The sequence below is a fragment of the Ranitomeya imitator genome, chromosome 3 (genome assembly GCF_032444005.1).
Source record: "Ranitomeya imitator isolate aRanImi1 chromosome 3, aRanImi1.pri, whole genome shotgun sequence".
Lineage (NCBI taxonomy): Eukaryota > Metazoa > Chordata > Amphibia > Anura > Dendrobatidae > Ranitomeya > Ranitomeya imitator.
The window spans coordinates 464273674-464286067 of NC_091284.1; the positions used below are offsets into that span (position 1 = coordinate 464273674).

The 12394-nt window shown below is 45.9% G+C and overlaps 1 protein-coding gene across 5 annotated transcripts in view; it reads right to left on the reverse strand.

Moving 5' to 3' along the window:
* The window catches only part of TAF1D (TATA-box binding protein associated factor, RNA polymerase I subunit D), a 60859-nt gene that overhangs the window by 16125 nt on the left and 32340 nt on the right, over positions 1-12394 (reverse strand). For all 5 annotated transcript variants that reach the window (XM_069757435.1, XM_069757438.1, XM_069757436.1 and 2 more), the window contains exon 5: positions 12130-12175. In XM_069757435.1, coding sequence (XP_069613536.1) covers positions 12130-12175 — 46 coding nt within the window. The remainder of the gene's footprint in view (positions 1-12129; positions 12176-12394) is intronic.

The window sequence follows — 12394 nt, forward strand, 5'->3', positions numbered from 1 at the left end:
AAATTATTTTTAGCCCCCAGTTTTGTATTTTCCCAAGGGTAACAGGAGAAATTGGACCCCAAAAGTTGTTGTCCAATTTGTCCTGAGTACGTTGATACCCCATATGTTGGGGTAAACTCCTGTTTGGACACACGGGAGAGCTCGGAAGGGAAGGAGCAGGCTGGAATTGAGATCGGACGTCATGTCGCGTTTGGAGAGCCCCTGATGTGTCTAAACAGTGGAAACCCCCCAATTATAACTGAAACCCTAATCCAAACACACCCCTAACCCTAATTCCAACGGTAACCCTAAACACACCTCTAACCCAGACACACCCCTAACCCTAATCCCAACCCTATTCCCAACCGCAAATGTAATCCAAACCCTAACCCTAACTTTAGCCCCAACCCTAACTGTAGTCTCAACCCTAACTGTAGCCTCAACCCTAACTGTAGCCTCAACCCTAACTGTAGCCTCAACCCTAACTGTAGCCTCAACCCTAACTGTAGCCTCAACCCTAACTGTAGCCTCAACCCTAACTGTAGCCTCAACCCTAACTGTAGCCTCAACCCTAACTGTAGCCTCAACCCTAACTGTAGCCTCAACCCTAACTGTAGCCTCAACCCTAACTGTAGCCTCAACCCTAACTGTAGCCTCAACCCTAACTGTAGCCTCAACCCTAACTGTAGCCTCAACCCTAACTGTAGCCTCAACCCTAACTGTAGCCTCAACCCTAACTGTAGCCTCAACCCTAACTGTAGCCCCAACCCTAACTGTAGCCTCAACCCTAACTGTAGCCCCAACCCTAACTGTAGCCCCAACCCTAAAACTGTAGCCTCAACCCTAAAACTGTAGCCTCAACCCTAACTGTAGCCTCAACCCTAACTGTAGCCTCAACCATAGCCCTAACCCTAACGGGAAAATGGAAATAAATACATTTTTTTAATTTTTTTATTTTTCCCTAACTAAGGGGGTGATGAAGGGGGGTTTGATTTACTTTTATAGCGGGTTTTTTAGCGGATTTTTATGATTGGCAGCCGTCACACACTGAAAGACGCTTTTTATTGCAAAAAATATTTTTTGCGTTACCACATTTTGAGAGCTATAATTTTTCCATATTTGAGTCCACAGAATCATGTGAGGTCTTGTTTTTTGCAGGACGAGTTGACGTTTTTATTGGTAACATTTTCGGGCACGTGACATTTTTTGATCGCTTTTTATTCCGATTTTTGTGAGGCAGAATTACCAAAAACCAGCTATTCATGAATTTCTTTTGGGGGAGGCGTTTATACCGTTCCGCGTTTGCTAAAATTGATAAAGCAGTTTTATTCTTCGGGTCAGTACGATTACAGCGACACCTCATTTATATCATTTTTTTATGTTTTGGCGCTTTTATACGATAAAAACTATTTTATAGAAAAAATAATTATTTTTGCATCCCTTTATTCTGAGGACTATAACTTTTATTTTTTTGCTGATGTTGCTGTATGGCGGCTCGTTTTTTGCGGGACAAGATGACGCTTTCAGCGGTACCATGGTTATTTATATCCGTCTTTTTGATCGCGTGTTATTCCACTTTTTGTTCGGCGGTATGATAAAGCGTTTTTTGTCTCGTTTTCATTTTTTTTTCTTCCGGTGTTCACTGAAGGGGTTAACTAGGACAGTTTCAGGCCATGTTCACACAATCCTTTTTTTCATGCGGAATTGCCGCGATTTTCCCGCTGCGGGTCCGCAGCTGTTTTCCATGCAGGGTACATTACATTGTACCCTATGGAAAACAGGAACTGCTGTGCCCACAATGCGGAAAATAAAAAAAAAAAAGCCGCGCTGAATAGCTGCGGGAAAAAAGAAGTACCATGTCACTTCTTTTTTCGGAGCCGCAGCGGTTCTGCACCCATTGACCTCCATTGTGAGGTCAAACCCGCAGTAAAACCCGCAGATGAAAAAAAATATCTGCGGGTTTTACTGCGGTTTGTGGTGCAGAACCGCTGCAGCAGGAAGTGCGTGGGCGGAGTGTGGCTGCCCCCCCGTGCTCCAATCCCGCCCCCCCGTGCTCCAATCCCACCGCCCTGTGCTCCGATGCCCCCCCGTGCCCTAATCTCCCCCCCTTATACTTACCCGGCGTCCCGGTGTCCGTCCGGCCGTCTTCTCCCTGGGCGCCGCCATCTTGCAAAATGGCGGGCGCATGCGCAGTGCGCCCGCCGAATCTGCCGGTCGGCAGATTCGTTCCAAAGTGCATTTTGATCACTGAGATATAATCTCTCTCAGTGATCAAAATAAAAAAAAAAAAATAGTAAATGACACCCCCCCCCCCTTTGTCACCCCCATAGGTAGGGACAATAAAAAAAAATTAAGAATTTTTTTTTTTTTTCCACTAAGGTTAGAATAGGGTTAGGGGTAGGGTTAGGGGTAGGGTTAGGGTATTTTCAGCCATTTTAACCCTAAAAAACTTCTTAGAAAACACACAGACTCTGCATAGAAAACTGCATAAAAAAAAAAGGATAAAAAAAAGGATAAAAATACGCATCAAAAAAGGACCAAAAAAAGGACCTGCGTTTTCTGCCAAGAGCTGCAGTTTTTTAAAAAACAGTCCTGAAAAAAAAGGATGGAAATCAGGAACGTGTGAACATACCCTTATAGGTCGGGTCGTTACAGACCCGGCGATACTAAATATGTGTACTTTTTTATTGTTTTTTTTTTTTATTTAGATAAAGAAATGTATTTATGGGAATAATATATTTTTTTTTTCATTATTTAGGATTTTTTTTATTTATTTATTTTTTTTTTTTTTACACACTTGTAAAAAATTTTTTTTAACTTTTTTACTTTGTCCCAGGGGGGGACAATACAGATCGGTGATCTGCCAGTTTGCACAGCACTCTGACAGATCACCGATCTGTCTCAGAGCGCTGCAGCGTTACCAAGTGCCTGCTCTGAGCAGGCACTTGGTATGGCACCTCCCTCCCTGCAGGACCCAGATCCGTGGCCATCTTGGATCCGGGACTTGCTGCAGGGAGGAAGGTAGGAGACCCCCAGAGCAACGCGATCACATCGCGTTGCTGCGGGGGTCTCAGGGAAGCCCGCAGGGAGCCCCCTCCCTGCGCGATGCTTCCCTGCACCGCCGGCACATCGCGATCATGTTTGATCGCGGTGTGCCGGGGGTTAATGTGCCGGGGGCGGTCCGTGACACCCGGCCGCGATCCCCCCGTGAGCGCGGCCGATCGCCTATGACGTACTATTCCGTCCTTGGGAAGTAGGGCCCACCCTACATGGACGGAATAGTACGTCTAATGGCAGAAAGGGGTTAAGACCAGGGAATACTGGTCACGCGCCTTTAAGACCAGAGAATACTGGACATGCGCTTTAAAAGATCAAGGAATACATGTCATACGCCTTTAAGACTGGGAATACTGGCCATATGCCTTTAAGACCAGGAAATACTGGTCATGTGCCTTTAAGACCAGGGACTACTAATCGTGTGCCTTTAAGACCAGGTACTTCCTTACCCGGGTACTGATGTAGAGTCAATGTGCCCCTTTAATGCAAAAAAAAACAAAAAAAACTGTCACCCCAGTGTGAGCTGGCCGGGTGGACCAAGATGGCCACCGGGAGTTGCAGAGTTGATAAAATCTCGCAGAGAGCGAGAAGCGCCAATTTGGGGGGCGGAGCCACAGACACGATGTTGAATAGGCCCAAGCCGGGGCCTAAATTTCTGTAGCCGGCGGACGTCACCAGTGGGTCGTTCCAGGCAAGACTTCCAAGATGCGGCCTACAAATCGGCAGAAGCCAGGGGCTAAATTTTTGCAGCCATCCAGAGCGTTACCTCAGAGAGGTGGGCCACAGGGAAGTGGCTGAGGCTGCCTGTCAGCATGTGAATATCCCACAGAAGATGGATCCACTCACCATTGATGCGCGTCCCGGCATGGAGTCGCCGCGGATGTGGGTTTCAGCGCTGTTCTGTGCAGCGTGGACGGTGCAGGGATAAGCCTCAATCCATCATCCATTTGTTAGGGAGGTGGAGAGGACCCGTCCGCCTCCTTGTGCCATCTGCTTTCACAGTGGTGGGACAGTGGGGGCTGCTTGGACGCCATAGAGAGGGGCCTCAGTACATCCATGGAGTTCAGTCCGGGTGGACAGGGCCAGTTGTCCGGCATTAGGCCTGGCTCCAGGAGAGGGTACATGGAGGCGACACTCCATGTGGTCGCCCGTTGCTGGTGTGGGGAGATCGGGACCATGAAAGGAACCGTCGCCCCTGAAGCGAGCTCAGGCATGGCTTCCCACGTCGCAGGAAAGGGTACGGGGAGGAACTCTCCGCGTTCTCGCCTGTTGATGATTCGGGTGAGATCGGAACCTTGAAAGGAACCGTCGCCCCCTTCACTCCGTTAATTAAAAAATAAAAATTTACAGAAAATTAAACAATAAAATAAAAACGTTGGGGTCTGAAACAGACCCATGTGCCTCCTACAGACACTAAGCAAGAACTGGTTAGCCGAGAGCCAGCAGGAGGGTGTATACTGCAGGGGAGGGGATCACTTTCTTTGTATCACTTAGTGTCAGCTTCCTTGTGGCAGCAGCATACACCCACGGTCTGTGGCCCCCAATGAGGCGAAGGAGAAAACAGCTGATCGGCGGCAGTGCTGGGTGTAGGACCCGAGTGATCAGACATTGCTGACTGATTCTAAGGATAGGCCATCAATGTAAAAGTAGTGGATAACCTATTTAATGGCTGTGCATCATTTAGGAGGGCGGTTTTCTAAAGCTGATAACTGATGTTCTTATCTAGTATAGCAGAGGTAATTATTATTTTCCTGGTTTGACAGAAGTCAGTATGATAGTAGCAAATGATGATTTTAATGGCTGCACTTGGGGATACCTTCTAGCACTACCAATTTTCTGGATTGACTGACCTTTGTTTCTTAACCCCTTCCCGACCTTTGACGCCACGTAGGCGTCATGAAAGTCGGTGCCATTCCGACCCATGACGCTTATGCGGCGTCATGGAAAGATCGCGTCCCTGCAGATCGGGTGAAAGGGTTAACTCCCATTTCACCCGATCTGCAGGGACAGGGGGAGTGGTAGTTTAGCCCAGGGGGGGTGGCTTCACCCCCTCGTGGCTACGATCGCTCTGATTGGCTGTTGAAAGTGAAACTGCCAATCAGAGCGATTTGTAATATTTCACCCATTATAACGGGTGAAATATTACAATCCAGCCATGGCCGATGCTGAAATATCATCGGCCATGGCTGGAAATACTAGTGTGCCCCCACCCCACCCCTCCGATCGCCCCCCCACCCCCCCGATCTGGCCGGTACACTGCTCCGGCTCCCCTCCGTCCAGTGCTCCGCTCCCCCCCGTGCTCGTGTCCGCTCCCCCCGTGCTCCAATCACCCCCCCGTGCTCCAATCACCCCCCCTGCACTCCGATCCACCCCCCCCCCCGTGCTCCGTTCCACGCCCCCCGCGCTCCGTTCCACCCCTCCCGCGCTCCGATTCCCCCCCCCGTGCTCCGATCCCCCCCCCCCGTGGTCCCCCCCCACCCTATCATACTTACCGATCCAGCCGTGGTCCCGTCCGTCTTCTCCCGGGCGCCGCCATCTTCCAAAATGGCGGGCGCATGCGCAGTGCGCCCGCCGAATCTGCCGGCCGGCAGATTCGTTCCAAAGTGCATTTTGATCACTGAGATATAATCTATCTCAGTGATCAAAATAAAAAAAATAATAAATGACCCCCCCCCTTTGTCACCCCCATAGGTAGGGACAATAAAAAAATAAAGAAATTTTTTTTTTTCCACTAATGTTAGAATAGGGTTAGGGTTAGGGGTAGGGTTAGGGGTAGGGTTAGGGTTAGGGCTAGGGGTAGGGTTAGGGGTAGGGTTAGGGGTAGGGTTAGGGCTAGGGTTAGGAATGTGCACACGTATTCTGGTCCTCTGCGGATTTTTCCGCTGCGGATTTGATAAATCCGCAGTGCTAAACCGCTGCGGATTTATGGCGGATTTACAGCGTTTTTTTCTGCGCATTTCACTGCGGTTTTACAATTGCGATTTTCTATTGGAGCAGTTGTAAAACCGCTGCGGAATCCGCACAAAGAAGTGACATGCTGCGGAATGTAAACCGCTGCGTTTCCGTGCAGTTTTTCCGCAGCATGTGTACAGCGATTTTTGTTTCCCATAGGTTTACATTGAACTGTACACTCATGGGAAACTGCTGCGGATCCGCAGCGTGTGCACATACCTTTAGAATTAGACTATGTGCACACGGTGCGGATTTGGCTGCGGATCCGCAGCAGTGTTCCATCAGGTTTACAGTACCATGTAAACATATGAAAAACCAAATCCGCTGTGCCCATGGTGCGGAAAATACCGCGCGGGAACGCTGCGTTGTATTTTCCGCAGCATGTCAATTCTTTGTGCGGATTCCGCAGCGTTTTACACCTGTTCCTCAATAGGAATCCGCAGGTGAAATCCGCACAAAAAACACTGGAAATCCGCGGAAAATCCGCAGGTAAAACACAGTGCCTTTTACCCGCAGATTTTTCAAAAATGGTGCGGAAATATCTCACACGAATCCGCAACGTGGGCACATAGCCTTAGGGTTAGGGTTGGAATTAGGGTTGTGGTTAGGGTTAGGGGTGTGTTGGGGTTAGTGTTGTGGTTAGGGGTGTGTTGGGGTTAGGGTTGTGATTAGGATTATGGCTACAGTTGGGATTAGGGTTAGGGGTGTGTTGGGGTTAGTGTTGGAGTTAGAATTGAGGGGTTACCACTGTTTAGGCACATCAGGGGTCTCCAAACGCAACATGGCGCCACCATTGATTCCAGCCAATCTCGTATTCAAAAAGTCAAATGGTGCTCCCTCACTTCCGAGCCCTGACGTGTGCCCAAACAGTGGTTTACCCCCACATATGGGGTACCAGCATACTCAGGACAAACTGCGCAACAATTTCTGGGGTCCAATTTCTCCTGTTACCCTTGTGAATCTAAAAAAATGCTTGCTAAAACATAATTTTTGAGGAAAGAAAAATGATTTTTTATTTTCACGGCTCTGCGTTGTAAACGTCTGTGAAGCACTTGGGGGTTCAAAGTGCTCACCACATATCTAGATAAGTTCCTTTCAGGGTCTAGTTTCCAAAATGGGGTCACTTGTGGGGGGTTTCTACTGTTTAGGCACATCAGGGGCTCTGCAAACGCAACGTGACGCCCGCAGAGCATTCCATCAAAGTCTGCATTTCAAAACGTCACTACTTCAATTCCAAGCCCCGGCATGTGCCCAAACAGTAGTTTACCCCCACATATGGGGTATCACCGTACTCAGGAGAAACTGGACAACAACTTTTGGGGTCAAATTTCTCCTGTTACCCTTGGGAAAATAAAAAATTGCAGGCTAAAAGATCATTTTTGAGAAAATTTTTTATTTTATTTTCATGGCTCTGCGTTATAAACTTCTGTGAAGCACTTGGGGGTTCAAAGTCCTCACCACACATCTAGATTAGTTCCTTTGGGGGTCTAGTTTCCAAAATGGTGTCATTTCTGGGGGATCTCCAATGTTTAAGCACACAGGGGCTCTCCAAACGTGACATGGTGTCCGCTAATGATTGGAGCTAATTTTCCATTTAAAAAGCCAAATGGCGTGCCATCCCTTCCGAGCCCTGCCGTGCGCCCAAACAGTGGTTTACCCCCACATATGGGGTATCAGCGTACTCAGGACAAACTGGACAACAATATTTGGGGTCCAATTTCTCCCATTATCCTTGGCAAAATAGGAAATTCCAGGCTAAAAAATCATTTTTGAGGAAAGAAAAATTATTTTTTATTTTCATGGCTCTGCGTTATAAACTTCTGTGAAGCACCTGGGGGTTTAAAGTGCTCAATATGCATCTAGATAAGTTCCTTGGGGGGGTCTAGTTTCCAAAATGGGGTCACTTGTGGGGGAGCTCCAATGTTTAGGCACACAGGGGGCTCTCCAAACGCGACATGGTGTCCGCTAACAATTGGAGCTAATTTTCCATTCAAAAAGTCAAATGGCGCGCCTTCCCTTCCGAGCCCTGCCGTGTGCCCAAACAGTGGTTTACCCCCACATATGAGGTATCGGCGTACTCGGGAGAAATTGCCCAACAAATTTTATGATCCATTTTATCCTACTGCCCATGTGAAAATGAAAAAATTGAGGCTAAAAGAATTTTTTTGTGAAAAAAAAGTACTTTTTCATTTTTACGGATCAATTTGTGAAGCACCTGGGGGTTCAAAGTGCTCACTATGCATCTAGATAAGTTCCTTGGGGCGTCTAGTTTCCAAAATGGGGTCATTTGTGGGGGAGCTCCAATTTTTAGGCACACGGGGGCTCTCCAAACGTGACATGGTGTCCGCTAAAGAGTGGAGCCAATTTTTGATTCAAAAAGTCAAATGGCGCTCCTTCCCTTCCAAGCCCTGCCGTGCGCCCAAACAGTGGTTTACCCCCACATATGAGGTATCAGCGTACTCCGGACAAATTGGACAACACCTTTCGTGGTTCAGTTTCTCCTTTTACCATTGGGAAAATAAAAAAATTGTTGCTAAAAGATAATTTTTGTGACTAAAAAGTTAAATGTTCATTTTTTCCTTCCATGTTGCTTCTGCTGCTGTGAAGCACCTGAAGGGTTAATAAACTTCTTGAATGTGGTTTTGAGTACCTTGAGGGGTGCAGTTTTTAGAATGGTGTCACTTTTGGGTATTTTCAGCCATATAGACCCCTCAAACTGACTTCAAATGTGAGGTGGTCCCTAAAAAAAATGGTTTTGTAAATTTCGTTGTAAAAATGACAAATCGCTGGTCAAATTTTAACCCTTATAACTTCCTAACAAAAAAAAATTTTGTTTCCAAAATTGTGCTGATGTAAAGTAAACATGTGGGAAATGTTATTTATTAACTATTTTGTGTCACATATCTCTCTGGTTTAACAGAATAAAAATTCAAAATGTGAAAATTGCGAAATTTTCAAAATTTTCGCCAAATTTCCGTGTTTATCACAAATAAATGCAGAATTTATTGACCTAAATTTACCACTAACATGAAGCCCAATATGTCATGAAAAAACAATCTCAGAACCGCTAGGATCCGTTGAAGCGTTCCTGAGTTATTACCTCATAAAGGGACACTGGTCAGAATTGCAAAAAACGGCAAGGTCTTTAAGGTCAAAATAGGCTGGGTCTTGAAGGGGTTAACGGGCGTGTACTATGGAGGACATAGAATGAACTTCAATCCAATATTGCAGCCAGCATGCAGCCAGCGGGTAAGGAAAGGGTGAATCAAACACCCAAAAACCCCGCCTCCATGGCTGAAGATTGTTCCCTCCAAATTCAGGTGACAGTGTCCCTTTAACTCTGCCTCCAGAGCTTATTATACAACATGAAGAAGGCATTTCCAGTGTGAGACAAGTAACCAACACAGAACAGGAGAAATTAAATTTGCAAGAAGACAAACACATTTTTCCTTCTCTCTGAGTTTTGCTGTATTGCAACAATATTGTAAGCCTGTGAGATGGAACTGAAGTGGAGAGGAACATGCGGATGTGTCAGGAACCAGGAGAGCAGAGAGCGGCCATTACACATCACACTGGTAACTCCCCTTCATGTTTAATTAGCTCTGGAGGCAGAGTTATCTCCAGGCACCATCCGCCCCGGAGCTTGGAAGAGGTCACTTACGGCCCCTTCACATTAAGCGACGCTGCAGCGATACCGACAACGATCCGGATCGCTGCAGCGTCGCTGTTTGGTCGCTGGAGAGCTGTCACACAGCTGCTCTCCAGCGACCAACGATGCCGGTAACCAGGGTAAACATCGTGTAACTAAGCGCAGGGCCGCGCTTAGTTACCCGATGTCTACCCTGGTTACCTTCCTAAAAGTAAAAAAACAAACACTACATACTTACCTAACGCTGTCTGTCCTCCAGCGCTGTGCTCTGCACTCCTCCTGTACTGTCTGTGTGAGCACAGCGGCCGGAAAGCAGAGCGGTGACGTCACCGCTCTGCTTTCCGGCTGACCGACGCTCACAGCCAGTACAGGAGGAGTGCAGAGCACAGCGCTGGAGGACAGACAGCGTTAGGTAAGTATGTAGTGTTTGTTTTTTTTACTTTTAGGAAGGTAACCAGGGTAAACATCGGGTAACTAAGCGCGGCCCTGCGCTTAGTTACCCGATGTTTACCCTGGTTACCAGTGAAGACATCGCTGGATCGGTGTCACACACGCCGATCCAGCGATGTCCACGGGAGATCCAGCGACGAAATAAAGTTCTGGACTTTCTTCAGCGACCAACGATCTCCCAGCAGGGGCCTGATCGTTGGTCGCTGTCACACAACGATTTTATTAACGATATCGTTGCTACGTCACAAAAAGCAACGATATCGTTAACAATATCGTTATGTGTGAAGGTACCTTTATATAAAAAGTGATAAAAGATGATTTCTGATTAACAACATATCTGATATAAGACACACAGGTAGGACTGTTGTCAGCATTCTGCAACCTGTATGCCCATGCTAATAGTTTAGTATAGAGAGATCACATGTGGTGACAGATTCAATTTAAATTGACAACTGACTGTAATTTCTGTTTAGTTAGCTGATTGGTTCTTGCATGTATTCTGGCTTAGTAAAGATTGTGGACTTTGGCTCCAAACTGTATTGAACTGTGTACAACACTGCCTCTGCAAAACACACCTGACGATCATAAACATAATAAAAGATGGTGATTTTATAAAACTCCTGAGGAGGCAAATCTGTCCATTGCTAGCCATTATGGGTGCCTAGCTGATGAAGCTGTTTGACAGATTGCTAAAGGGGGTGTAAATCTGTCAAAGTAAGAGGGAGGTACTTTGAAGCAAATCAGTATGCGTGAAACTTTAGGTTCCTCAGAGGAGTTTTTTTACTCATCGTTTCCCCATTTGTTCCTTCCAAGTTTTGGAATATACGCCGAGTACCATTGCATAAACAGAATTGTCCAAACTTAGCTGTTACTGTAATGTCACTGTTGCCTGACTGTACATGATAAACATACAGTAGTCGTCAATGTATCGCAAATTGACAAATTCCACCGATGCACCAGTAATGGTCTTCTCTGCAGTTGTTATGCAGAACATACTGTGGGCTTTTCCAAGAGGAAACAAAACAAGAGCATGCGTGAGATTTGCCCACAATGAAAGCAGTGACAAACGACAAAGAGGGATGGAGAAAAATAGGATGGGTGTGGATAGGCCTACATATTCACTTCTCAGTAGAATATGCAGGAGTAGGTGGCAAGCGGCTGTCAATCAGCAAACTAGTTAGTAGACCTGCAGTGCACTAGGTTCAGAAGATTACAAGGAGGAAACCTAAGTGAGAGCAATACTAAAAGTTACATGTTCAGAAAGGACTACTCGATCACTAGCTCGGGAAAACAGTTTCATAACTAAATATCACCTGACAGATTCTTATTAAAATGACTTTTGATTGAATTTGCTGATACTTGCTGGTATTTTCTGCAGATTTAAAATTAAGACACCTGCGTTATATACTCCAGCTTCAACCCACTCACCAGTGGATAAAATCTGTATCGCAAGTACACAGCAATTTCAAATGTAAGCAGACTGCCCACTAAGGGCCAATTTCGGTAGGTTGCAGCACTGTACGTTTATGTGCATCTATAGCTTTGCATAGATTTACACTGGAAGAGGTCCTTTCAATCAGTGGAGTTCTCTGTGTTTTCTGAGCTGTGGGTTAACCCTGTCCTCCAGATGCAGACTGATAGATTCTTCATAAGCAATCAGCGGCAGGGGGGCAGAGTTGCACTCGGTTTATGAATACAATCTTGGCACTGACAAAAATTTTTTTTTTTTTTTTTTTTTTACAGGACTGACATGCATAACAGAATGCTGAAATCAGCAAGCTTGTTCTGACCTTAAAGAGGATCTGGAAACACATCAAAAGTGCCCAGTTTTAGTTCTTATTTTATTCCAGAGTATTCCGTTTTTTGTGTGTTTTTTTTTTTTATCTGCCATAAGGTTTCAGATATATGCGCTTTCTTACTTTAATGGAAATTTTGATGGTCTTTAATGTGGGTGAGTCGGTCACAGAGTCGTCTAAAAAGAAGCCTACAAAAGGATCCTACGACCCACACCTTTTTCCTTAAAACTCAAAAAGAAAACTCACCACAACTTTTACTTCTTCCTCTGCTTCATCCCCCTCAAGGTTTTCCCTAAAATTAATGCAAATATGTTAAAATAGAATTATCGTTAATTTGATGCCTTTGATGCTCAGTCATCTGAAAAGTATACACTTTTCCAAAAGCCTAGGCACCATTGATTAGGTGGGTACCCTAATGTTCTAAATGACTACAGCATCACTGTTTTATGATATTTTTTGTAAGGCGTTTAAAAGGCAACTAACAAAATAAGCTTTGAAGTCAGATTATTCA